Source organism: Rhipicephalus microplus, chromosome 9 (genome assembly GCF_043290135.1).
Source record: "Rhipicephalus microplus isolate Deutch F79 chromosome 9, USDA_Rmic, whole genome shotgun sequence".
NCBI classification, from domain to species: Eukaryota; Metazoa; Arthropoda; class Arachnida; order Ixodida; family Ixodidae; genus Rhipicephalus; species Rhipicephalus microplus.
The window spans coordinates 49270153-49295360 of NC_134708.1; the positions used below are offsets into that span (position 1 = coordinate 49270153).

A 25208-nucleotide genomic window follows, 5' to 3' on the forward strand; every position below is an offset into this window, starting at 1 on the left:
GTCACTAACATCGCCGCAAACTACAGCCACCACTGAGGGTAAATTTTCACGTTTGAGTAGCCATCAAAGATTTTCACCTTGATATATTTTTTTTCCATTTTTTTTACCCTAAGGGCCCAACGTACGTGGGCATTACATAAGGGGGAGCATGAGATTTCATGTAAAGTGCAAAAGAAACCAAATAAGGTAAGAAAAAAACAGTGAAGCAAAAATAGGAATTCCTGGCAGTACACCTCTCATCAATTGACATCAACGTACAGCATTTCTTTCGTTATACAAGGGTTATACGCACATTGTTTGTCTTGCTTATACAGGCATCGCGACAACTTGACTAGGATACACGTTTTTCGTGTTAAGAATAATCGCTAATACTTATAGGCTAAGATGTACCTTTATAAAAACGCCTCATTTAAAGAGTTTTTAAATACTGCGTGGTCAGTGATTTCAGCTATGTCGACACATTGCGATTGACTGCTTATTAAGGCCTCCTACACTTATCAAGGTTGATATAGCAGAAGTTGTTTGTCTTAGATGAGGACAATGATCATAGTTTAATGCATGCAACCTCGTGTGCGTATTCTTAGCGCTCAAAAATGGCATTTCTAAACACAATCCTTGGATAATCTTATGCGTTGGCACTTTTCGAAACTTCCTCCAAGTTGGCTTGCATTGAATACCGCGGACCCCGCAGGTGATACATAGACGAAAGGGCTTATTCACATGATGGAATTACCATGGGTGGCTTTGTTATTCACCCACTTCACTTTATGTCACTGCGGCTTCGTAACAATATTCGCAACATTTCAATGTGATGGAAAATATCTCCTCAATAATTTATGTGACTTCGTTCATGCTAACATCCTTTGGAGGTCACCTGAAAGACTAATGTCCTTCATGGAAATCAGTTGCTGCCGTTGGAAAAAGTTAGCAGCCGAATTCAATCACTTATTTTTATATAAACGTGTCATGCCGTTATTTCTCCTCTTGTAACTTGCTTGAATCCGTGGTACATTTTCTACTCTTATCGTTTGGCCAACTTACAAAAAGATATCAAGAACAATTATTCACTTAGGTTTTCCCAATACATACTTCTGTATTAAGTGTCTCGTTTGAGGCGTCCTTTAAATTTTTTGAACTTTTTTATTAAATCAAGACGGTTATCACCAAAATTTTGTAGTTACAATTCTTGAACTTACGCAAATTAGGTCGAACATTTATTTTCAAAAGTGATACAATTACCCTACACTTTTTTTGGACAATCAGTTTCTTTGGTCGATTCCCCAAAGTGGGTGTGAGCCAATTACGTGGAATTCAAGCTTCGATAACAGTTTCAGGCTTCCTGCCACAGACGACGAAGTGCAGCGCGTGACGTGCAGCTATCCCATGCATTTGCTATGGGTACCAGGCCACCGCGGATTATATTTGAACGAAATGGCGGACTCTTTAGCAGCAGTATCCCTGGGTGGGCCCACCATCCCAGTTTTGCCAGATACGGCTTACGTAACCGCGCTAAGGTTCCGAAATGCTTGCCTGCAATGGGGAAAAGGTAATTTGGATAAATTTAAAGATTTCGAGCATTTGAGCTATTGCTGGAATAAACAGTGGTGTGTATCTCGCCAGTTAGAGGTCACTTATACCAGATTGCGCTGTGCAGTTCCACAACTAAATTATTACCTTAATAAAGCTCAGCTCAAGGCGTCACCGCTATGCATTTGGTGCAACGAAATTGAAACAATTGAACATTTCTTCTTATTCTGTCATCGTTATTCTTATCAGAGAAAAAGATTTTTAGTAGCCCCATTACAAAAGCTCGGAATACAAGTGAATTTACCAGTAATTTTATCACTTGGCGGAACTTCACTTAGTTACTGCCACAGGGATGTATGCTCCGCTGTGTTTGATTACATCAACGCAACTAAAAGATTACCATGCTAGTGAACCACTACCTTTTAAGATCTTTAGTTTATGATTCGTAGTTATGTCTTTCAAAAACAAAAGATGGTTTGACCGCTTGCTCAGCACACATTTTTGTTTTTTTTGGTAGTAGTATTTTAAGCTACTTTTTCAGATTGGCTTCATTTTCAGTTTAGTTTCATTTAAGTATCCTGCCGCCCGGTTCTTGGCCCATCCCCCTTTGTGGGTAAGCGCCATCCATCAAAGGTCATCAGCATCAGCATCAGCCGGCCATTCGTTGCTTTTCGATGGTGAGTGACTTTGTTTCTACTACCAAAACTACTATTTTCGTGTGTGACAAAGCACCGTACAGACAGGCCTTGCCTTTCCGATGGAGGCGGAAATGTTGTAGGCCCGTGCGCTCAGATTTGGACGCTCGTTAAAGAACCCCGGGTGGTCGAAATATCCGGAGCCCTTCACTACGGCGTCTTTCATAATCATATGGTGGTTTTGGGACGTTAAACCCCACATATCTTATGGTACAGGCAGTGGCTCACCCCCATTCACCACCAAGGTCGAGGGAGAGAGCCCGTGGTTCCACACACCTTGTTCTACTACAATGCGTCTCCCGCTGCCTCATAAACAGTCGCTTTAAACGTCGCTCTATATCGTTAACGGCGATTAAATTATTATCGGGGAGCCTTAAAACAGCGCCATGTGCACGAGACAAATTGTTAGTCACAGATCCGTACAACGCAAGAGCCGTTTTAAAGACATAAAACACAAAAGCTACGTTTTTGGTCATGATCGATGCTCGACTATTGGCGCAAAAGTCACGGGATTAAATCTTTGCCGCGCCGCATTTTCGATGGAGCCGATAGGATAGAGGCCCATGTACTGTGAGATGTGAACGCGCGTGAAGAACACCGGAGGGTCGAAATTTCGCGATCCCTCCACTACAGCGTATCTCATAATGATTCATTATGATATACGCTGTCGATACGCTCCTTAACTTCGTATTTCTCAGTAACTGTAGCGTAGTTTTTTTTTAATCATGAAAAACAAACTAGCCTAATACCTCACTTTGCTTACGTGTACCTCATTATAAAATCGTGGTTCTAGGACGTAAAACCCCTCAGATTTATTATTGCAAGAACCTTTTTTTTTCTTGTTTTTCGCGCACCAACGACCGTCCTTTACGCGAGAGGAGACTGTCACACTTCACCGGCTACAGACCCAATGTTTCTCGAATCAGCGCTTCAAGCATAACATATACCCGACTCGTTATTCCAATGCCAGTGCAGCATGTGGCGCTATCCCCACAATGTTTCAGGTCACCGTATACAGCGCACCGCTCCATTGTTCCCTTCCTTCCCACAAATCTTTAAGTCCACCCGTACACCAGAGCACTGGGTAGGCACCCTTCACGACGGCGTTCCTGACGTCTGTCGTGCCCTCGTTCAGCGGGCCTGGGTTGTAGATCACCGAGGTTGTCATATATGCCCCGAAACAGAAACCGCTCCACATTTTCTATGCATTTAAATAAAATGTCTTCATCATCACGCTATTTCGTCTTTTCTTTTATACACCCATTAGCCCAGACTCCCACGCTTCTAGAATATGCGCATTTCACCGCGTTTGAAGCGCATGCGCTGTTGCCCTGCTAGCTGTATGCTACGTACAGAGTTTCTGTGTTCTCTTTGACGTTGCTCTAGAGGGCTGTATCTTAATTTATGGTTACACAGTAAAGAAATTCGGGTACAGCACGCGGTGCTACGCCAACTGCATTGCTTGTCAGCGATATGTCAAACAGCTGGCGCAAATTAATCTTATCGACAAAATAACCTCCCTCCTCGTTGTTAATAAAATCTGATTTGCAAAATGAAAATCGTTTCGCCTCAAATGGCGAAGCAATGATTAATCTGATAGAAACAAGCTGTAATGTTATACGAAGTAAGGCAAGCAGCTAACTTATTTAATCTGATCTCGCGTAGCTCTAAAAAAACGGTGGTGGTTAAAAGCGAATGTGGTCTCTATGAGGACCGAATCGGTATTCTTGCTGTCTGTTATCCCAATGCGATGTAAGCGCTGAGAGTACACCACATATACGGGCCGGCTAACGATATATATCGAGATAGCACTTACGAATGCAACCAATGTTCAAAGTTTGCCGCCGCTCCACCAGCGATGCAGCCCCCCATGGCCCTCCTCAGCGGCGACGCTCTTTTACCCTCTGAAAGACTGGCGGGGTGGTTTCTCACTGCTTGACGAGGCATCCACGGCAAGCCTCGCACGCTGGGCAGTATTATCGCCTGCGCCCTTCGTGGGCGAAGACAGCCAGCTCTTTTCATACATAATTAGCCGCGCTCGTCTCCAGCGCTTCCATGCTCTTTACTAGCGCGCAGAACATGAAATGCGCGGGGTGATGTTTTCTATTCGTACTTATACAAAGCATAACAGTGATGGAAACGGCCGAAACCCGCCGAGGGTGTTCATATTACTGCTATCGGAACGCAGAAATATGTGAGAAGGACAACGAGAAAACGGGTTGTCACTTGATGCCAGCATATATGCACTGCTGCACACACACTCGCATTCACCTCGAAGTATGGCTTCTTTAATATTACTCGCTTTTTATCACAATCTTCCTTGATAATGCCACGTGCTATTGGCATGGAGATAATCGTCTATCAGGAATTCCCTGCTCACGTGATATTTGCAACTCCGCTAATTGGCTTTGACTTCTCTAGAAGTAGTTACAACATAGTCACTTGCGACATATACCAGATTTTTTGGGAAGGTAACTCAGGAGACCTCTTTAGTAGTCGCTTGTATTGAGAGCTGTGGGTACATTTCCATGTTACTATGCCTCACGCATCCATCGCACATTCTGTGCCCGTACAGTACGCCCAGCAGGACCCGAATGCGTCGCCAGGGGGCGGGGTCTACTCGCCTGGCGGTACCTACGCGCCGCCGCAAGCAGCGGCACCATACATGGGCCCCGTGTACAGCCCTTCCCAGCCAGGCCTGGCGTCGCCCCTGATGTACGGCCCGCAGCCGTACGCCGCCGTTTCGTACGCTCAGCCAGCCATGTCACGTAAGTGTCGCAGATGCGCTGTATGCTATTTTACAAAACGTAATCTGTGGGCGCAAGGTAGGTACGTGCTATAGGAAGGAACAAACATCATACCGCAAGAGTTGCTGACACGACTTCAGCAGTGCGAGAAACTACAAATTTGGTATCGTTACAGTTCATTGAAGACCAAGATGAAGGTCTATATTTATGGGTTCACGGTCATCTAATGATCAAACAGGGAACATAGCGGGGCACAACCGTTTAAGAACAGGTCGCAGCCATGGCTCATGGCTCGTTGAAAACAGTTGAACTGAGACTGCATTTCAGCAAAATTCTGTATAGGTTCGCGTAAAATTTGTATAAAATTCTGTATAAGTTTGCGTAAGATCATAAGTTTGCGTAAGATTTGAGCCAAAAACTGACAACATACCTAATGAATGTCAATTCAATGAATTATTTGAAAGACCGCACGGTTTTGTTTTGAGCAGCCCTGAAAACTGCGGTACCATGCGCGACGAATTTAGAGCCACGCGCCTCATTAAACCTGGCTTCCGAGACTGTGGCTGCAGGCACAAAATACAGTAGTTCTCCCACTCCTACTCCTTTCCTACTCCTTCTCGCATTCACTACTCCTTCTGCGAGCGCTCCCTCCTGCTCTCCTTGTATGTTTTTCTACATAAAGCACATGGAATATCAGTGCTATAAGCGTTGAGCCTTTCAGGACTTCGCGCTTTTCGACTATGCTATCTTCGCTTGCGCAGTCGCACACGCTGAAAATGGAGTGAAAGCAGTTTTTCGCACACGATAGCCACGCCAGACAAGGCAGTGCGGGCGTAGGACTGCATAGCAAAGCAGGTACATTAACAACATACATCTCTCGTATACCAACCAATGGAGGGCTTATTTAAACCAAACGTCACGCATAAAAACTGCTGACTACACGAATTGTACTGCGATGACTGGAATTGCCGAGAAAGTATACCGCGCTCGTTCTTCTTCTTTTCATGGGTTGTTTAAGGTGCCCTTTAGGTTACGTTCACACTGGCAAAGAAAAAACATCGCGGGGCGCCATCTATGGTGTAACCAGCGTGTCAATTCTCTTTCATGTAGTACGTAGACATTCTTCTGCCGATCGAGCAACATATTTGTCTGGTAGATATGTAAATTTCGCAGATTGCCGCCAAAAAAATTGTGTTGTCCCGTAGCAGCAACGCTGCTGCTACGAAAACCGTAACGACCAACGCAGCGGCTCTTTGACAAAGCTGACCCCTGTTTCAGCAATGACCCCGTACGATCCGGCGTACGCAAGCTATATGTACGGTCTCCAGGCGCCACAGAGGCAATAGTGAGTCCACGTTTTGCTTATTATACCTGCTAACGCGTACTTTCTATCATCTATCTATCTATCTATCTATCTATCTATCTATCTATCTATTCATTCATTCATCAGACATAGCGACTTGGGGGTGAAGGCCGCTTTGAACATGTGGGCCAAGTATGATTGAGCTCCGCACAGTATGACATGCGCTTATTTGCTTCAGAGGTACCAAACCTAGGTTTTTTTTTTTTCATAATGACGTCTCTACGATGCAGTAAGCGGGACATACTACCCAGCAAGCGAGCAAGCCGGCAATATTGTGAGCGCACTAGTGACTAATAATGAAAAGTCTTTGGGGGAACAGATACATGGGCGAGTTTGTAAAGATCGTCTGGTGCAATTCTTCTTGAGCATATTGTGTGTTCTCGGCTTTGAAGTGCCATCATGCAGCTTTTGGAAGCGACGTGCCATGACGTGTGTGTGTCGTCATTATACACTTAGTGCCACCACGTAACAGCATCAAAGGCGAGTGTTTCCCTAGTCCAAAAAAGCGTGACATCATACCTTCCAATCGGCGTCACAAGCGGAAGAGTCATGTGACTAGACCCGAAGCGTCACAAATTACGCTATGCTACCACCAAATTTTAATAAAAGGGAAAGGCTCCGGCCGTCGTCAAGTAAGTATCGCTATTTTTCCTTGGCCATCAGTTAGCCCGAGTCACCCAGCGTACAGGGACCTACAACTTATACATACCGCTCTGTGGTTCTCACTATTCCGAATGACGTTATACGGAACCTTTCTGCTGAAGGAACGTGACTCTTCATGCTGTGATGGCCACCGGAGGTCTTGCTGTTACGCTCTCTAGGTTGAGTTTGGACTGGCATGATGGATGGACGTGTTTTTTAGCGCTCCCGATCGACTGCGCAGATAAGTGTTTTTGCATGTTTTGACCTTGCTTCTATAACTATTAAGGCAGCATTGTAAACCTTTAGAGCACTTATTACATTGTACGGCCTTTTCGAGGGCCAGTCATCAAGTATTTACTTGTTTTGGTGTGTGTGTGTGTGTGTTTTTTTTCTCCTGCCAACCCGTGGTGGAGGTGCACGCACACCGAACACGCAAATTTTTGTAGTAGAGCGTAGACTTTTTTCTTATCGCAGGGTTCGTCTTACGCCATGTTTTGTAATTATCCAGTGCGACAATTCATAAGGAAAAATGTGTCTCAAAAACGCATACATAAAAAACAGTAAAATGTTCTGGATGCAGGGTGGGTTTTAAATTGAACGCAAGTGCAGACGCGAATGCAGAAAAAGCTGACGCCAAGTGTACGCAGTATTAGGTAGTGAAAAAATGGGAAAATGATGGTTGCCCAGAGTGAACTGCTGATGGGAATCACCGAGCTTAAGACTGCGTCGGTGACAGAGCAAGAAAAAAACTAGGGCTATGGGAGAAAGGCTCAGGTCCTCCGAGGAGGCACTGGCGAAGGTGAACAAATGAGCGGCCGACGGAGAGAACGGTAGGGCACCAGCACCCAGAACGACGGAGCAGCAAGAGCAAGCAACTTCGGAAAAAAACAGGTTCAGCCAGTTCAATGGTCGCAAGACCCAGCTTCAGCGAAGTAGTGGAGGGGTTGGGAGGGGAAAAGCCACCGGCGTCAAGGGTGCAAGTAACCCCCAAACGCAGGATGCTCCAGCTAAAAAGTCACAGCACGTGAAAATCGCCGGGTTCATGAACTTAAATAGATGCAGAGAAGCAATCAAAGAGAGGGTGAGAGGTGACAAGAGGGTTGCAGTAGGGACGTTCCCAAAACGTAAGCTGGAAGCAGTCATGAGGCAAACGAGCACAAAACTCAAAGCTACAGCTGATGGGCGAAACCTCATGATAATTGCAGGTGGTTTAAACAATGTCCCAATTGAAGATCTGCAAGACTATCGACCACACTGGCGAAAGGGGTCGATGACATGCGCGCCACTTCTCCTCAGGTACAGATAGTGGTATGCACGATACCGGTGGTACCGGAGCGTGACGGCAACGTGCAAAGAGTGGTTGTCAACGCAAACAAAGATATGCGGCAGATGAGTCGAGAAAAAGGCTTTGAGGTAGTGGAAATAAACAGAGAGGTGTATAGGTGGGGTGGTTTTCAACGAGACAGAATTCACTTCGATGGAAGGCTAGAACTTGAGGTGGGTTGGCGTCTTGCGGTACGCGTGGCAGCTTTTTTGGGGGGGCACGTGGGCCCTCCGGGGTCCAGGATAGCCAGTAATGAGGAAAAACCACGGGGATTCTTTGAGACGTAGTATAGACAGATACGATTCCCAAGTGGCACCTATATTTAAGACACGTAGTGCCTGGAACAGAAATCGACGTAGCCACAAGGGCCGAGCCTATTCAGACGTAGGGTACATCAACATGCAGGGTGGCAGGAACAGGCTGAAGTATAAAGAGATAGTAGAACAGCTAAGGTAGGAGAAGCTGATGGTATATGGTTTTGTAGAAACACATATTAAGGACATGGAAACACCACCTAACAATCCGGACTACGCGTAGGAATAACCTAATAGAACAGAATGTAGCAGAAAGGGGGCGGTATTCAGGCATTAATTCATAAAAGTACAGACTGGCGAAGGGTCAAGCAGTAGTGCAAGGTATATTTATGGCTAAAAGAGAAAGTGGCAGGGCACGTGACGCTCCTGGGTTTTGTATACTTTTGGACAGGAGCAAAAGCCAGAGAGGAAAACCAACAAATGGTGCTGTGCATAGAAAATGACATTGACGAACCAGGATAAGAGTGCGATGTAACTATATTAGGATATATGAACGCGCACATAGAAGATATGGATGGATATACTGACCCAACAGGCAGAATTCTAATTGATGTATGTGAAAGGCATGATTTAAATATTTGCAACAGCATCGCGAGAAATACGAAGGGCAGATAACATGGGAGGTGGGAAGGCTGCAGTCGACCATAGATTATGCAATAACGTCGCATAGGATGTTTGATCGGCTAGGTGCTGAACATAGATGAATATGCGTCCACAAGCTTAGGCACTAATCACAAACGTATCAAGCTGAGTTTGGAAGAGAAATGATATCGCAAAGGTGGCATTACGAGCAACCACACCATAATATTTGTTAAGGAAAGCAAATAGAAACAGCAACTAAAGAGATTGAGAAAATAATCACCGAGGATACTAAAACAGAGTGGACGTACATAAATCTAACTCGATTGTTTGAGTTAGAGCTTGCTAATGTACGAGTCAAATCAACCAAGAAAAGCAGACACAAACCCAAGAGCTGGTGGGATGAGGAAGTTAAGAGAGCCATAGTAAGATGTCAGGATGCCTCCAGGGAACACAGGTATGCTAAACAGAGGGGGGAACCGGAAGATGATGATTAAAAATTGGATAACTTTTGAGCTGCAGAAGGGAGGCGTCCGATTTGATCAGTGAAAAGATTAGGACAAAGGAGGCCCAATGAATGGTTGAAGTAAACAAAAATATAGAAAGGAAGCTGCAAAATTTTGGAACCATATCAATTCTCTGAGTAATGAGACAAGCATGAAACAGATGTTAATACCTACAGTTCAAGGGGTCAGACTAGAAGGGGATGAGGCAACGGAATAGATAAAAACAACGATGACGGGAAAATGTAAACACCAAGAAAGCGCTGCATGCACCGTACGAGAGGAGCACGTACCAATTAGCTCATTGGCTCCACTGAGACAACGAGAGTGTCAAAGGGCAGAGAAAAGAGTTCTTAATAGCACATCAACAGGCCCTGACGGCATCCCAATCATGCTCATAAAGCACTAGGACCAAACTCTAAGCAAAGATTAAAAGAGGCAGTGAATAAATAATAATAAATGGCGAAGCCCCCAATGGGTGGAAACTAAGCAGGATGAGCATGATCTAGGAAGGAAAGGGGGACAAAGCCGGTATAAACAACTATACCGTCCTATAACAGTGACATCAGTAGTTTACAGGCTGGTGATGCAGATAGTAAATGAAAGACTACAGACATGGTTGCAAAATGAGGGGGCGCTGGGAGAACTACAAAATGGGTTCCGTAAATGAGGGAGGTTGGACGACAATCTGTTTTCATTTTTTAGTGCAGTGTATTGAAATAGCGGAAAAAGAACACATGCCCTTCTGGCTTGCATTTCTTGACATCAAGGAAGCTTACGATAGTGTGATTCAAGAAGACTCTAGGGGAATACTGGACACACTGGATGTGGAAGATGGACTAACAAATCTTCTAAAGGATATCTGCAAAGCTAACAAAGGGAGCACTTGGGAATACCCCAAGTCAGGGGGTACAGGGTGACATCATTTGAGTGCAGGGAAGCTAGCCGCAAGATAGAATTTGAGGAGCAATTGAGAAAAATGGGAGAGGAGCGTTGGGCTAGGAAAGTTTTCAGCTACTTGTACATGAAGAATGTTGATACAAAATGGAGGAAGCGAACATGAAAATTGTCAAGCAAGTATTTAGACAAAAGCAGAATACCAAGCCAAAAGGAAACGTTGGTTAAGAAGAAGATGAATGAAAGAGAGAGGGACGTGTGAAAGATAGGAGTGCTTACGAAATCATCACTGGAAACCTACCAAACTTTTAAGCAGAGAATTGCAAGGGAAAATATCTGCAATAATTCTCGGGGTAGTTCTCTGCTCTTCGAGGCTAGAACAGGAGTATTGTGGACCAGAACGTACCGATCCAAATACGAAGGCACAGGCACAATATGTAGTGCGTGTGGAGGAGAAAACGGCTTAACATTTGATAATGTTCTGTAAAGGATTCCGCCCTATATTCGAAGATGCTGGTGCCGAATTTTTCAAAGGACTGGGGTTTAGGGACAGTGAAGGCAAAATAGGCTTTAAACGGGTAGAAATAACCAGGAGTAGGCTAACTGATAGGGGGCTACAATCGAGGCGCAAATGAAATTCAATCTGTACACATAGTGATAGTACTTTATGGCTAGGTGGCGTGAGCCACCGCCCGATCTAAAGGGCACAGCCGGATTCATCCATCCATCCAGGATGTAGAAGTACCCGTCCAGCGCGCTCGAGAACCAGAAACTGCGAATACTTTCAAAACAGAAGAAAATTGCGCCAATTCGCGACGGTTGACAAGACATCTCGGGCGGCGCATCTTTCTTTTGCCACTTACACTATGTATATTGTGCATGCAGCGACGAAATGAGAGAGATGAAAAATCAAACAGCAAGGACAAAAAAAAGAAAACGTGGGCACGATTTGTTCTGCATGCATTCTGGTTCTCTTTTATGGAGCTGTTTGAGTTCCCATTATGCATCTGTACCAACTTGCTTCAGTGGTTGTCACAAAACGAGCGCTCAAAAGGGCGCGCCGCAAAATCCTCGCGACGAAATGCCGGAGTGACGCCGCGAAGTCAACAATAAAAAAAAAGAAAACAAACATCCAAAGACTCCCCGGGCGCGCGACTCTCTCCCTCGGAAGCGTAGGTTCGCCGACGAAACCTCCTCGCGTCGGCGGCAGAGCAAGCCTTGGAATTTGCTTAATGGAAATGGGCGTGGTGATGCCGGGTTGAGTCATCCGTCGCGGACGGCCCCCATATCGTCTCGCCCTTTCCCCCAGCCTTCGCTGCGCATCGCGCCGACGAAATGATGAGAACTTTCTGGAATCTCGCGCGAAAGGTATTTAATCGAGCAGCCGAGATGGGAGATCAGGAGCAGAAGAAAGTTAACGCCAGAGTGCGTAGGGTATCCCGCCGCGTCTGTCGGTGAAGGTTTTGTCCGTAGTGACAAAGCAGGAGAAGAAAGTATGCGCCAGAGAGCGTAGGGTGTACCGCCTTGTGGGCGAAGCCTTTTGTCTTCCGTGACAAAGGAGGAGGAGAACAGGATTTCCACCTGAGGGGTGAAGGCTCGAGCTACAGGCAAGAGTGTGTGTCTACCGCTATCGAGCGAAGACGCGTGGCAACAGCTGCATGTGTGAAGCCGACGTGTTTCCGGCGAAGAAGTTTGGAGTTTGGAGAGCGGCCAATTGAAGACGCGAGGTTTCCTGGAAGAGAAACTTCGGGGGCAGCGGAACGACAACAACACTGGACTTTGAGTGAGTGATTCTCGGGAGAGTATCATTCAGACTTTTGTTCCAAGGACTTTGGACTGAATAAGTTCCCTAACTCTTTAGTCTTTAAGTGTCTTGGTTAATCGATGCATGCGACTGCATTGTAGTGTGTATTGTTGTCTGTGTCCGTTGTTTCGAGTGTGGCTGATTGTACTGTGTAGTATATTGTTTGATTGGCGACATATTGTATTCAACTATTGTCGATTGTGCATACTTGTGTATCGTTTTTATCTGCCATTATTGAGAATATAATTTTGTTTTGTTTATCAACTCTCAGCTCTGACTTGTTCTTTGGGCCACAGCCGGCGTCCGCTGGCGCGCCAAATAGGACCACTTCTAAATTGTCCACGCTTTCGTGGTGCGGTTCGGGGGGGCCGATACTTCGACCCTTGGAATTAGCCCGGCGATCGCCTCCCGAATTAACGGGACCTGTGAGAATTATACTGGCAGCCGCGACGAGGACCTTTTGGTGCACAGTGTGTCCAAAGTAGTGAGAAAGAGCCTCGAGTTGTTGATAGTGCTATCGGAACGATTTTGTGTGTTGCTCAGTGTTCTCGTTAACGAGTGCAGGAGAGTGTTCCGATATACTGATTTAGGCAGATATTTTTTGCACGCGGCAAGGTTTTATTTGCGAGACACAATGAATCTCGAAACGTTAGTAGCTCTTGGTGAGAAGATGGGTCTTTCTGGCGCCGAACTACGGAAATGGGTAAGCCGGAAGAAGAAAGAGGCGGTGAAGAGAGAAAGGTTGGCAGCTGAGAGACCCAAGGAAGAAAAAGCACCTTAGTTGGAACGAGAGAGGTTGGCAGCTGAGAGAGCGAAAGAAGAAAGAGAGCAGCAATTGAAGTTGGAGCTGGAGAGAGAAAAGTTGGCCGCTGAAAGGGCGAGAGAAGAAAGAGAGGCAAAGGAGCGACAGCTGAAAGAAGAAAGAGAAGCGGAGATGGCTGAAAGGGAATGGCAGCGGCAGCACGAGATGGAACTCGAGCGGCTCCGTTTGCAACAGCGAAGTGAAACTCCAGTCCAAGCTAGAGTTGAAAGCAGCGAACGGGAGGACCACGGCTTCCACTTGAACCCAAGCAAGCTGCTCGTAGCGTTTGATGAAAGGAAGGACGACCTTGACGCGTACCTCCACAGGTTTGAGACGATTGCAAGGAGCCAGGATTGGCCGGAAAATCAATGGGCAACTGCTTTACATACTTGCTTGAGTGGTGAAGCGCTCAGTGTGTACGGTAGGCTGACGCCGACCGATGCAGCCAACTATGCAAAGGTGAAAAGTGCTTTGCTGAAGCGATTTAGATTTACTTTGGAAGGTTTCCGGGACAGCTTTCGGACAGGAAAGCCAGCTGATAGTGAGACGGCTATGCAGTACGCCGCCCGACTTAGCCATTATTTCGACAGATGGATTGAACTTTCAGGGACAGCGCAGGAGTACGATTAGCTTAGAGAGCTCCTAATTAGAGAACAATTTCTTACTAGTTGCCACCCAAGCCTGTCGCTGTACTTGAAAGAAAGGAAGGCTGAGTCACTTGAAGGCATGCTTGAATTGGCTGATCAATTCTTGGAAGCGCAAGGTGGAACTAATTTGGCCAAGGTCAAGAAGGAGTGTCCCGAAGATTCGAGAAACTCGGCACCCGAAAAAAAGAAGCGTGCACCGGAGAGTGTTCCGCGATGTTTTCTGTGTAACCGAGTGGGTCATCGCGCGAACAACTGTCGAACGATCTTTACGTGTCCTACGGTATTAAAATGTTTCAAATGTGGTCAGACTGGGCACAAAGCAGACGCATGTCGTAACGGAGCGAGTCAAACTCACCAGGTATCCTGTGTGCTAGCAGCACCGAAATCCGATGATAATGCCGTCACCGACGGATTCGTAGAGTTGAAAACTGGGGAGAAACTTCCTATTGTGGGTGCTGTAATGACAAAACAGCCAACCGGTATTACGAAGGGGATGCCAACGCTGCCTGGAAAAGTTGCGGGCAAAAAGGTTACGGTGTCAAGAGATACCGGTAGCTCCACTGTCATCGTGCGAAGAAATTTGGTGCGGGAAAGTGAGTTAACAGGCAAAACGAAACCGGTTTGCCTAATTGACAGTACGGTTCCGATGCTTCCCGAAGCAGAGATTGAGGTTGAAACCCCGTACTTCAGCGGGAAGGTTACAGCTCTATGCATGACGACCCCCCTGTACGACCTCGTCATCGGAAACACCGACGGGGCGCGAGGGCCGAATGATCCAGAACGTTTGGGGGAATACCCGAAGATGGAGCCCCCGCCGACCCAGAAACCGCGAGGTACAATGGAGAAAACCCCCGTGAAGGATCTCACTCGAGCCCACGGTGAGGCCGTGGTGCAAAAGACAGTGAATGAGAAGATGATCGTGTTGAATGAGTTCACGTGCTGGGCAGCTGGACTTACGTCGGCTCGACCTCAACTGACCGACAATGTAAAGATGACGGAGTCAGCCAGCCAGGCCCTATGTCGTGACATGAACAAGCGGGAGACAGGATCGGTTGAATGTTCTGACCCGTTAACAATGTCGGAAGTGACATTGATGGCTGAGACGCCGCCTCAGATACCGTCGTTGGAAGAAGCTCGCCGGAACAAAACGAGGAAAAACAATAAGAAGAGATCGAGAAAGCACCGCAAGAAAGGGCGCAAGCACCGCTCGAAATGCACAGGATAGGTGTCGAGGTCGATTCAGAATGTTTTGGACAGTGCTATATGTTAAGTTAATGTGGTTGTTATCCTGCGTCACAAGTGTCGAAGTGTTTGTGCTGTGACGTGATGTATAGGATTGTACAATTGATGTAATGAGAGAACTTTGTACATTTGTATTGTCTGAAGGATGTGATGGAGTATTGTATTCATGTACTTGTGTCTATATTCTATGTGTTGTGAGATTGAATTGTAATGTACAATTGTATTGAGTGATCTATTGTGAATTTCACTTGTCATGAGCGACGGACTATGTTACAGTCTCTGAGAGTGTGGGGACTGTTCGCGCTCGTTTGTGTGGTTTTGAATATTATGAGATAATATTCTTAAAATGGGGGGCAGTGTCACAAAACGAGCCCTCAAAAAGGGCGCACCGCCAAATTCTCACGACGAAACGCCACAGTGACGCCGCTAGGTCAACGATTAAAAAAAAGAAAACAAACATCCAAAGACTCCCCGGGCGCGCGACTCTCTCCGTCGGAAGCGTAGGTTCGCCGACGAACCCTCCTCGCGTCGGCGGCCGAGCAAGCCCTGGAATTTTCTCGATGGAAATGGGCGTGGTGATGCCGGGTTGAGTCATCCGTCGCGGACGGCCCCCGTATCGTCTCGCCCTTTCCCCAAGCCTTCGCTGCGCATCGCACCGACGAAATGATGAGAACTTTCTGGAATCTCGCGCGGAAGGTATTAACTCGAGCAGCCGAGATGGGAGATACGGAGAAGAAGGAAGTTAACGCCAGAGTGCGTAGGGTATCCCGCCGCGTCTGTCGGTGAAGGTTTTGTCCGTAGTGACAAAGCAGGAGAAGAAGAAAGTATGCGCCAGAGAGCGTAGGGTGTACCGACTTGTGGGCGAAGCCTTTTGTCTTCCGTGACAAAGGAGGAGAAGCAGAGGATTTCCACCTGAGGGGTGAAGGCTCGAGCTACAGGCAAGAGTGTGTGTCTACCGCTATCGAGCGAAGACGCGTGGCAACAGCTGCGTGTGTGAAACCACGGTGTTTCCGGCGAAGAAGTTTGGAGCTTGAAGAGCGGCCAATTGAAGACGCGAGGTTTCCTGGAAGAGAAACTTCGGGAGCAGCGGAACGACAACACTGGACTTTGAGTGAGTGATTCTCGAAAGAGTATCATTCAGACTTTTGTTCCAAGGACTTTGGACTGAATAAGTTCCCTAACTCTTTAGTCTTTAAGTGTCTTGGTTAATCGATGCATGCGACTGCATTGTAGTGCGTATTGTTGTCTGTGTCCGTTGTTTCGAGTGTGGCTGATTGTACTGTGTAGTACATTGTTTGATTGGTGACTCATTGTATTCAACTATTGTCGAGTTTGCATACTTGTGTATCGTTTTTATCTGCCATTATTGAGAATATAATTTTGTTTTGTTTGTCAACTCTCGGCTCTGACTTGTTCTTTGGGCCACAGCTGGCGTCTGCTGGCGCGCCAAATAGGACCACTTCTAAATTGTCCACGCTTTCGTGGTGCGGTTCGGGGACCGATACTTCGGCCCTTAGAATTAGCCCGGCGATCGCCTCACGAATTAACGGGACCTGTGACAGTGGTTGCCCTTGTGGAATGAGACAGGGTGTGCGAGTTTTCTGCCAGGACTTCACAATGTATACTTCGACTATGTGAACATTTGCTGTGGCAGAAACTTCGCGAGGCAACAGTTTAGTCGTATACGCAAGATGATTCTGTAATGAACAGCTGAAGTACGGGCTTTGCCTCAAACACTGGTGCTCCTTCCCTGCGTCAGCCTCATCCAAGCTCCACCGAGGCGCAAGGGCGTGTTCACGACGGACAACATCCTCACGGTTCTCATGGTGGGTGGCACGCTCGTACTCGCCGTCTTCGCCCTCCTTCTCGTCGTCACCGTCGTTGTCCCTAAGAGTGAGTTCCATTTAGCATGCACTACTATTATTTTTTCCCATCGCATTGCTATTAGACGTCGTATCCGTGTGCAAGCAGAAGCAGTGACGTGGTACGTTTTAGTAGAACTTTGCCTCCCTTTAACCTTGCCTTTTGCGAACTGAACAGAAATATTGGCAGACATCACTGGATGCGCCTAAAGTACCTGGATATTTTTAGGCAAGTGGCGTCTATCTTTTAACCAAGCCGCCACGCCACGCATACCCCTCTCCCGCCTCTCGCCTCTCGGGCCGCGACGAGCATAGCGCGTGTTATCAGCGTGACATAGCATTCTTGATAGGAAAGTGGCACGAGCCGGGTTATAGGACCGGTGCTCGCACGGTGGCTGTTTGGGAGAGGATATAGATTAGGTCTAGACACTTGGGAGAGGAGGGTTGGACACTTCGGAGAGGATATGGAGAGAGTGTCGCTACTTTCTCTATATTAGGGGCTTTAGATGCGCCCGATCCCACCGTTTTCCGCCCTTTCTTGCTCTCGCCCATCACCTAGCTTTCACGCGTACTTTCTGGTCATGGGAGAGAGAACCCCTCATTCATTGCCTCATGAAGTAATTTTTGTTCAGCTGTGTGCAGATCCGTGGGGCGGCGTTTTACATTCCTCGTGTTCACAATTTTGGCCATCACGCTGGCTCTCTAAAAGATTTGGCGTCTTGGGATAGCGCGTCGCCGTTTGTGACGCTATGCGGGCAGCCAATGGGGAAGCGTCCCTGCAATGCTTCTGCATGCGATGCGCTGTGACGCGGCGGCAGTATTGTTTCGAGCCACAAAGAAGGAGCACGATGAAACAAATCTTGGCAGACGTATTAGGTGGTGGTGGTAGTGGTTGTAAGGAAAAGGAAAAATGCACCTAATTTCTGTCTGCCTTCAGGTGACACGGCGCAGTGCCTTATAGGGGTGGGGGGAAGGAGGGAAAAAAGAATAGAAGAAAAATAGACGAAGAAGTAGACAGGCAAGCGACGGAAAAAAGAAGGAGATAGGAAAGTGGGGATCCGGTCGAAGCAGTCCAAGGGCGGGGTGCCACAATGCGAGAGCTGCACGGTGTCAGGAGACCGCGGAGGGCGAACCAGTCGGCGGGAGCTACGCTGACGTCGGAGATCGCGAGGGCACAACCGTTCAGCTTGAAATCCTGCGAGCGAATCCGACGTATTATATTGCAGTGAGAAACTCGTCCGTCGCATCTCCGGGGGAAAGGGCTCGGAAGCACGTGTGACGCAAGCAGCGCTACCCATCATGTAGCGTCGCATCACTACCACTCCCTGAACTGGGGTGGACCGATGGCTCCTGTTGAGAAGCGCGCGTTTGGACTGACATTGAAAGAAATAAAGGAGGCGTTCTCGCTGCCGGTTCAAAACTGCGCATTGATCGAATTTCGTTGTGCAGCTCCATTAAATGGTCATCTTTTTTTCATTAGCCAGAGCCTAGTCTGTGTGATCTCGTATTCTTGTTCTAGCCTATTTCGTTCTTTCAAATCATTTCACTAAATATGCTGAACTTAATAATCCACGTTCTTCTACGATTATACATATTGCCGACGACCCATTGACACGAGGGCGGAGCAATTTTGGCTGCCAGGTTTTTGAAGATAATATTGAATTTTGCATTCTCGGCTATATCATTACAAAATTACGCAAAGGGAAAAGCTTCAGGCGGTGTTAAAATTACAAAACAGCCCAAACTAATGTTATATAATAAAGCTTCCACCTTATCTCCAGCATCAGCGTTACTGTTGGTGGCTACTCTGCACGAAACTGGCTGCTTTTCCACCCATTTGGCGACGAAAATCGCCAGTTGGCACCTTGTCTATTTTCTGGCTGCCTTCAGGTATCTTATTTTAGATAGTTCCTCACCAGAGAGTTCCTCATCTTTCTCGTTCTTGCGTTCTGAATAAAAGCGTGCAGATGCGCGTACGCACTGTCGCTTTCGTCTTTCTCGCGGGACGCACGTGAAAATATTCAAAGTGGTTTTATTCATTCATTAATAGTAAATACCCTGGTGATATAACTGTCCCTGTTTTATTTGGCTACAAAGCGGGTGATAATATAAAGCGACTTGGCTACTTTGCAGCATTTGTCTCGAATTCTGGCGTCTATTTAAGTCCACATAATTGCAACCCTGACTACTATAGCCTGCTATACTGGGCACAAAGTTTATGTAGACATTACTCGAGCATGCGGGAATCAAGGGGGAATGCGTGACCAAAGTAACGGTGAAGGGTTCAACATCTTCGAGAGGCTAGAAGAGGCTGTGATCACAGCGCCACGTATCGTCCTCGTTTGCAGTCACGAGAAAGCAACACTCGGGTCACAGGAGGAGGCACGAGTTCCCAGCGGAGTACGATAACCGTGAGTATGCCGCCGAGTCGAGAACGCATGCGCAACGGCTTTACCGACGCCATGATAAGTATGTGCCGCTTTTCCCACTACGCCATGACGGCGCAGTGGAGTCCCCCACCCAGTCAGGAGTGTTGAAGTTTGGGCCAGTTGGTTCGCAATACTTGAACGTACAGCATTACGGTAAAGAATAATCGAGCAGACCGACACAGCGGTATGCTCTTCTTGTGTTGGTTTGCATGGCCATTTCTTCTTTACCGTAATGGGCTATACAGTTCAAGTACCTCCTATAGCCATTGCCTTGATTCTGGACAATACCCTCGACACCCATCCCTGTATATTGATCGACTCAACAAACGTTTTTTTTCCTAAATATACTTACTGCAAGAAATGTTCATACCCAAGGCAATTTTCTTAGCCCCGCGAAGTGGGCTTAGCGCACTGGGAGAAAATTCTCCACAGTGTCCGTCACCCTCTTCCCAACGCCCTTCTACCTGTGGCGTAGTCAGGGGGTGGCACACCAGGCCCAAGCTCCCAGCGCCTCCCCCCCCCCCCTTTCCTTCCCTGAAATTTTGTTCACCATGGCATACAGAGCGGAAAATGGTTAGTTCAAATAAGTGCCCCCCTTTCCCCCATAAAAAATTTTTTGCCTATGCCCGTGCCTTCAATTGAGGCGCTTGACACTGATGCGCGTGAGCATTGAAAAATCGGCAGGCATTAGAGAAGAAGGCGAGAATGCGCCCACCTTCTGTTTAATTCTATGAGCAAGTCATATGCATATGATCAGACTGCTTTTCCAGTGGCCTATCCCGAGCAGCCCGTGGACGCACCCCAGGTGAGCGTGGGGACCAAAAAGGAGCTGACAGAGTCCAAGCTCAGTGCTGCTGGCACCGAGCACGAACTCAAGAACCTCCAGACGGCCAGGCACACTAAAAGACGTGCGAAAGCGTAGCACTCAACAGCAACAGCAGAGCATCGCCACTCATTTGCAGGTATTGCAGATCAGTTCTGCGCAAACTCTCAAGGTAGCGGTGGGGTTCAAAGAGCAAAAGCTGGCAAGTGCTCCTATGTAGAACAAAAGCACAAAGAAATTCATACAAATTTTTCAGAAAGGAACCTTCTCATTGTCCAAAAGCTTTGCCTTTATCATGAGTTTGATTCCGGGATTAACGAATTTTCGAACGGTTTCTCTACCGATTGAGATACGAGGAAGCTGGCAGTTCTCAGCGCTGCGTGAATGAATCAACAAATCGAAGCGCATGGGGTGTGTGTCGGTTCATTCGCCCCGTGCTGCCAGTATGTCTACTTTCCTAGTAGTCATATGTCATGCTGTTGTCGGGTTACATAAAAAAGAGATCAAAATGAGTTCCCAGAACTGACTTGCATTGCCCCGAGTGTACCTATATATACGGTCTCGAGATCCGCCTCAGTAAACCTTTTGACGTTTTTTAGTACTTGTGTGCCTAATAGAGAGTGATATACTTGTTTGTTTGTTTCCCAGGGATGATTGTTGTTTGTAGCTCTTAGGGCTCATTACCACCACCGGAGTGATATAATAAAGCGCAAGATTCTTCCTTTTCTATTTGCCTTTCTTCACTTCTTCGTCATTCTCATTGCTTTCTTCGGAACAGGTGACACCACATATCCCCCGGGAAAGCCCTCGGAGTTCTCTTTTGGGAAAATGGGAAAACCCGCCAGCCTAAATAAATTGCAGTGTTTATCAAAATGTGCCGTGTTTTACCATTCATTCTATTAGGTTACATTGCATTGAATTACATTCATTACCATTTAATTCATTGCTTTCAAATAAGTCGAGCGCTTCGTAGCAGCTATTTGCCAGTGCTTAGTAGCAGCAACTGCATTTATAATAGGCAGCTCTGGACAGTTTACAGCACACTCACCAGGGTGGTCTAGTGCTTGAGGTGCTCAACTGCTAACCAGCAGGTCGCGGGATCGCATCTGCTCAGCTTTGTGTAGATCGAAATCGGCACAGATAGATAGATAGATAGATAGATAGATAGATAGATAGATAGATAGATAGATAGATAGATAGATAGATAGATAGATAGATAGATAGATAGATAGATAGATAGATAGATAGATAGATAGATAGATAGATAGATAGATAGATAGATAGATAGATAGATAGACAGACAGACAGACAGACAGACAGACAGACAGACAGACAGACAGACAGACAGACAGACAGACAGACAGACAGACAGACAGACAGACAGACAGACAGACAGACAGACAGACAGACAGACAGACAGACAGACAGACAGACAGACAGACAGATAGATAGATAGATAGATAGATAGATAGATAGATAGATAGATAGATAGATAGATAGATAGATAGATAGATAGATAGATAGATAGATAGATAGATAGATAGATAGATAGATAGATAGATAGATAGATAGATAGATAGATAGATAGATAGATAGATAGACAGACAGACAGACAGACAGACAGACAGACAGACAGACAGACAGACAGACAGACAGACAGACAGACAGACAGACAGACAGACAGACAGACAGACAGACAGACAGACAGACAGACAGACAGACAGACAGATAGATAGATAGATAGATAGATAGATAGATAGATAGATAGATAGATAGATAGATAGATAGATAGATAGATAGATAGATAGATAGATAGATAGATAGATAGATAGATAGATAGATAGATAGATAGATAGATAGATAGATAGATAGATAGATAGATAGATAGATAGATAGATAGATAGATAGATAGATAGATAGATATTCAGAGTGCCTGCAGCATGCAAACGCTTTGCATTAAAAAACACAACTTGCCCCTGGCACGGAACACATCAGCAGCCTTCGGATTATGGGCAATGGGGGCAAGCACAGCTTCGCACACACGCGTTGTTCCTTCCCTGTTTCTACATTTATTTATTTCTTTCTTTCCTTCCTTCTTTCTTTTTTGCTTGCTTGCTTGCTTGCTTGTTATCTATCTATCGCAATGCATAATTCTCTAACTGCTTTTCTTCCTCCGTGCCGAGAACTCGACCATACAAAAGCTTCGCAGCTCAACATTAGAGTTTCTGCAAACAACGACGATGGTCGTACCGTCGTATCTAGGAAACAAAAAATATAACTACTCAAAATGACTAGTCACTTCGATAAACGATCTGAATGCCAAATCACAGCACGTCCCACAATATCGCATGGCTCAATTAATAAAAAACTTTACATTTTCTATCGCTTGAGTAGCTTTCATAAGAAACATGACAAATACAGAAAATAGGCATGATTTCCAGCCCTGCAAATCTACACAGACAACCCAAAAAGAAGTCATCATTAAAAACATCGAAAAAAATTCTTACGCTGGGTGTTTTTATTGACTACAACAAAGCCTTCGATACCCTAAATCGTCTTATTTTACTCAAGAAGTTAGACACTAACGGGGTACCTGGTGCAGCTAATCGATTATTTTATTCGTATTTGTCACAGACAAAGCAGTGTGTTTCGCTCACTTACAGTTTCTCTTCCTACAAGACAATCTCTTGCGGCGTGCCTCAAGGAAGCATCTTAGAGCCAATGCTATTCAATATCTACATGAATGATATTGTCCCCATAAACAACGACCCCACAATTCTACTGTACGCAGATGACACCAGTCTTTCTGTTTTCGGAAGAGAATTATCTGAAATTATTGACAGAGACCAGAACGTGCTATTAAATCAGGTGCGGTGGTCTACTGCTAATGGCCTGCGAATAAATGCGAAAAAAAATCAAAAGGTCTCTTTTTCAGATCTATAAATACAGAAATTAATCTTCACAAATCGTTAACGCTTGACGGAATACCTGTGAAAATTGCGGAGAAACATAAAGTTTTAGGCGTGATCTTTTCCGTTCATATGACATGTTCATGTCATGTTGAACCATTGACTAAATCATTATCGCGTGCTGCTGGTATTCTGTGACAATGTCGGCATTTCCTTCCGGAAAAAGATAAGGTGCAGATGTACCATGCTCTGTTTTCATCGCACATAAATTACGGCCTACTTGTCTGGGGCACCGCGACCTTGGGCAACATAAAAACAATTAATTTATTGCAAAAACGAGCTTCGCGCCATATTGCAATTGTAACACGCAGTATGTCTGCAGATTCTCTGTTCCACCGCTGTAAAATAATCAGTATGCAACATATGTAAACATTTGACTAATCTGTAACTACTTCTTTGCAAAGAAACAATTTAAAACATTTATGAAAGATTTGTCAAACATAAGATTACAACACACGCATTCACGGACCCGAAGTGCGGACAGATGGCTAGTTCCTCGTTCTCCCTCAAACTATTTCCTACACTCCCTTAGATACACATTACCCTGGTTACTTAGTAAATACGAGTGTAGTGACTCTAACTTTCTTGTGTTTTCAAAAAGAGAAATGCGTGAATTTTTCGTCCCCCTTGCATGGCCCCCTTTGTAGTGTGTTTTTAGTATGTATAATACGTCACTGGAATGAAATCATTCAGCTGGCGTATTTGCACTTTGTGTCATAGTATTACAATTTATACCACGTTCATGAGTATTGGTAATGAGTATTGTTCATGGGTGAATATTCAGTTACTTACTTCGATATATGTGTGTTTGTACCACTGCTCTATTTGTATAATATTCTTCGAATTTTTTCGCTACTTTTTTCTTCTATAAATGGAAAAGCTTGTATTACCAAATTGCTGCCATGTGTGCGTGCCCTCAGGCATTTTTAGGTATTTTTTTCAACCACTTTTCAACTGAAGGACCCCCCAACTTGTTGATAAAAATGATTAAATTCAATAAATAATAATGAGTATGAATACGAACCCAGCACAGAGAGAAGCGCATCTTGTTTCACTCGTGGACGCCTGGTCTGATGATGTGATGATGATGATAATGATCCTCGTTATTTTGGCGCACACCCACATAAGGGGATCGGCCAAGAACCGGGCGGCAGGATGTTTGTCGTGCATATGACACCGGAAAAAGCACCATCGCCATCGTACGTCCCAGCGTGCGCACGCGCCATGTCTGCCCGAGCAGAAGAAGACGACGACAACCGGACGTGGTGGCCTTGTTCGAAGTCCTGCCCGAGCTCCCGCGTTTCGAATCACCTGGACGCACTGCAACCTCAGGCACACGTTCACCTCGACCCCTTACTTCCGGAACTGTGGGCCAGTCCAAGGACAGCGGCATGCGACGTCGCAGGAGCTCCGTGAGGCTGACTCCGCTGCCTCGACCCCATCCGCGATCGGCGCAGGTACCTCCCTCACTCGTGCCCTGCAGTCCTGTCCTCAGGGACACGTCCAGTGCTTCGTCCTGCCCGCGCTACTCCTGCTTCGTGCTGCCCGCCGTCCTCGTCACGACGACCACGCTGCTAGCCACGCCGGCGCTGCTCCTGACGCAACTGGACCCCTGGAAGCGGGACCAGTTCACGCTGGACGAAGACCTGCAGCGGTCGCGCAACTACGGCGTGCATCCATGCGACGACTTTTACCAGTGAGTGCGCCAGACTGCCTCTTAGTGCGGTTGCCTTAGCGACGAAAGGCAAGCGGTGTACTTTTTCGAGCTAACGGATTCATTCGTCAATCGACTAGTCTGTCAGGGACGCCTTCCTGCTCAATATTAAAGGCTTGTTGTACTGCTGATTCAGTCTGTCAGTTCTGTGATCTACTTTTTAATGAGTAGTGTGGTCAACAAACTCGAATAATGACGTAATGTACAATATATTTTGCACATGGATTCAGTTTCAAAGAATATACGCGGTAGAAAGGCTGGGAAAATTGCATCCGTCATGCATTCCGACATGAATATTCTAACTAGTGCTGACGTTTGCTGCTAC

General features: G+C 46.2%; 1 protein-coding gene across 1 annotated transcript; it reads left to right on the plus strand.

Moving 5' to 3' along the window:
• Positions 1-4758: 4758 nt before the first annotated feature.
• Positions 4759-20333, plus strand: LOC142772258 (uncharacterized). Its single transcript, XM_075874453.1, has 5 exons — positions 4759-4990; positions 6248-6314; positions 16846-16979; positions 19297-19359; positions 20148-20333. Exons 1-5 carry the CDS (start codon positions 4759-4761, stop codon positions 20297-20299), a joined length of 648 nt encoding a protein of 215 aa, XP_075730568.1. The 3' UTR covers positions 20300-20333.
• Positions 20334-25208: the final 4875 nt, after the last annotated feature.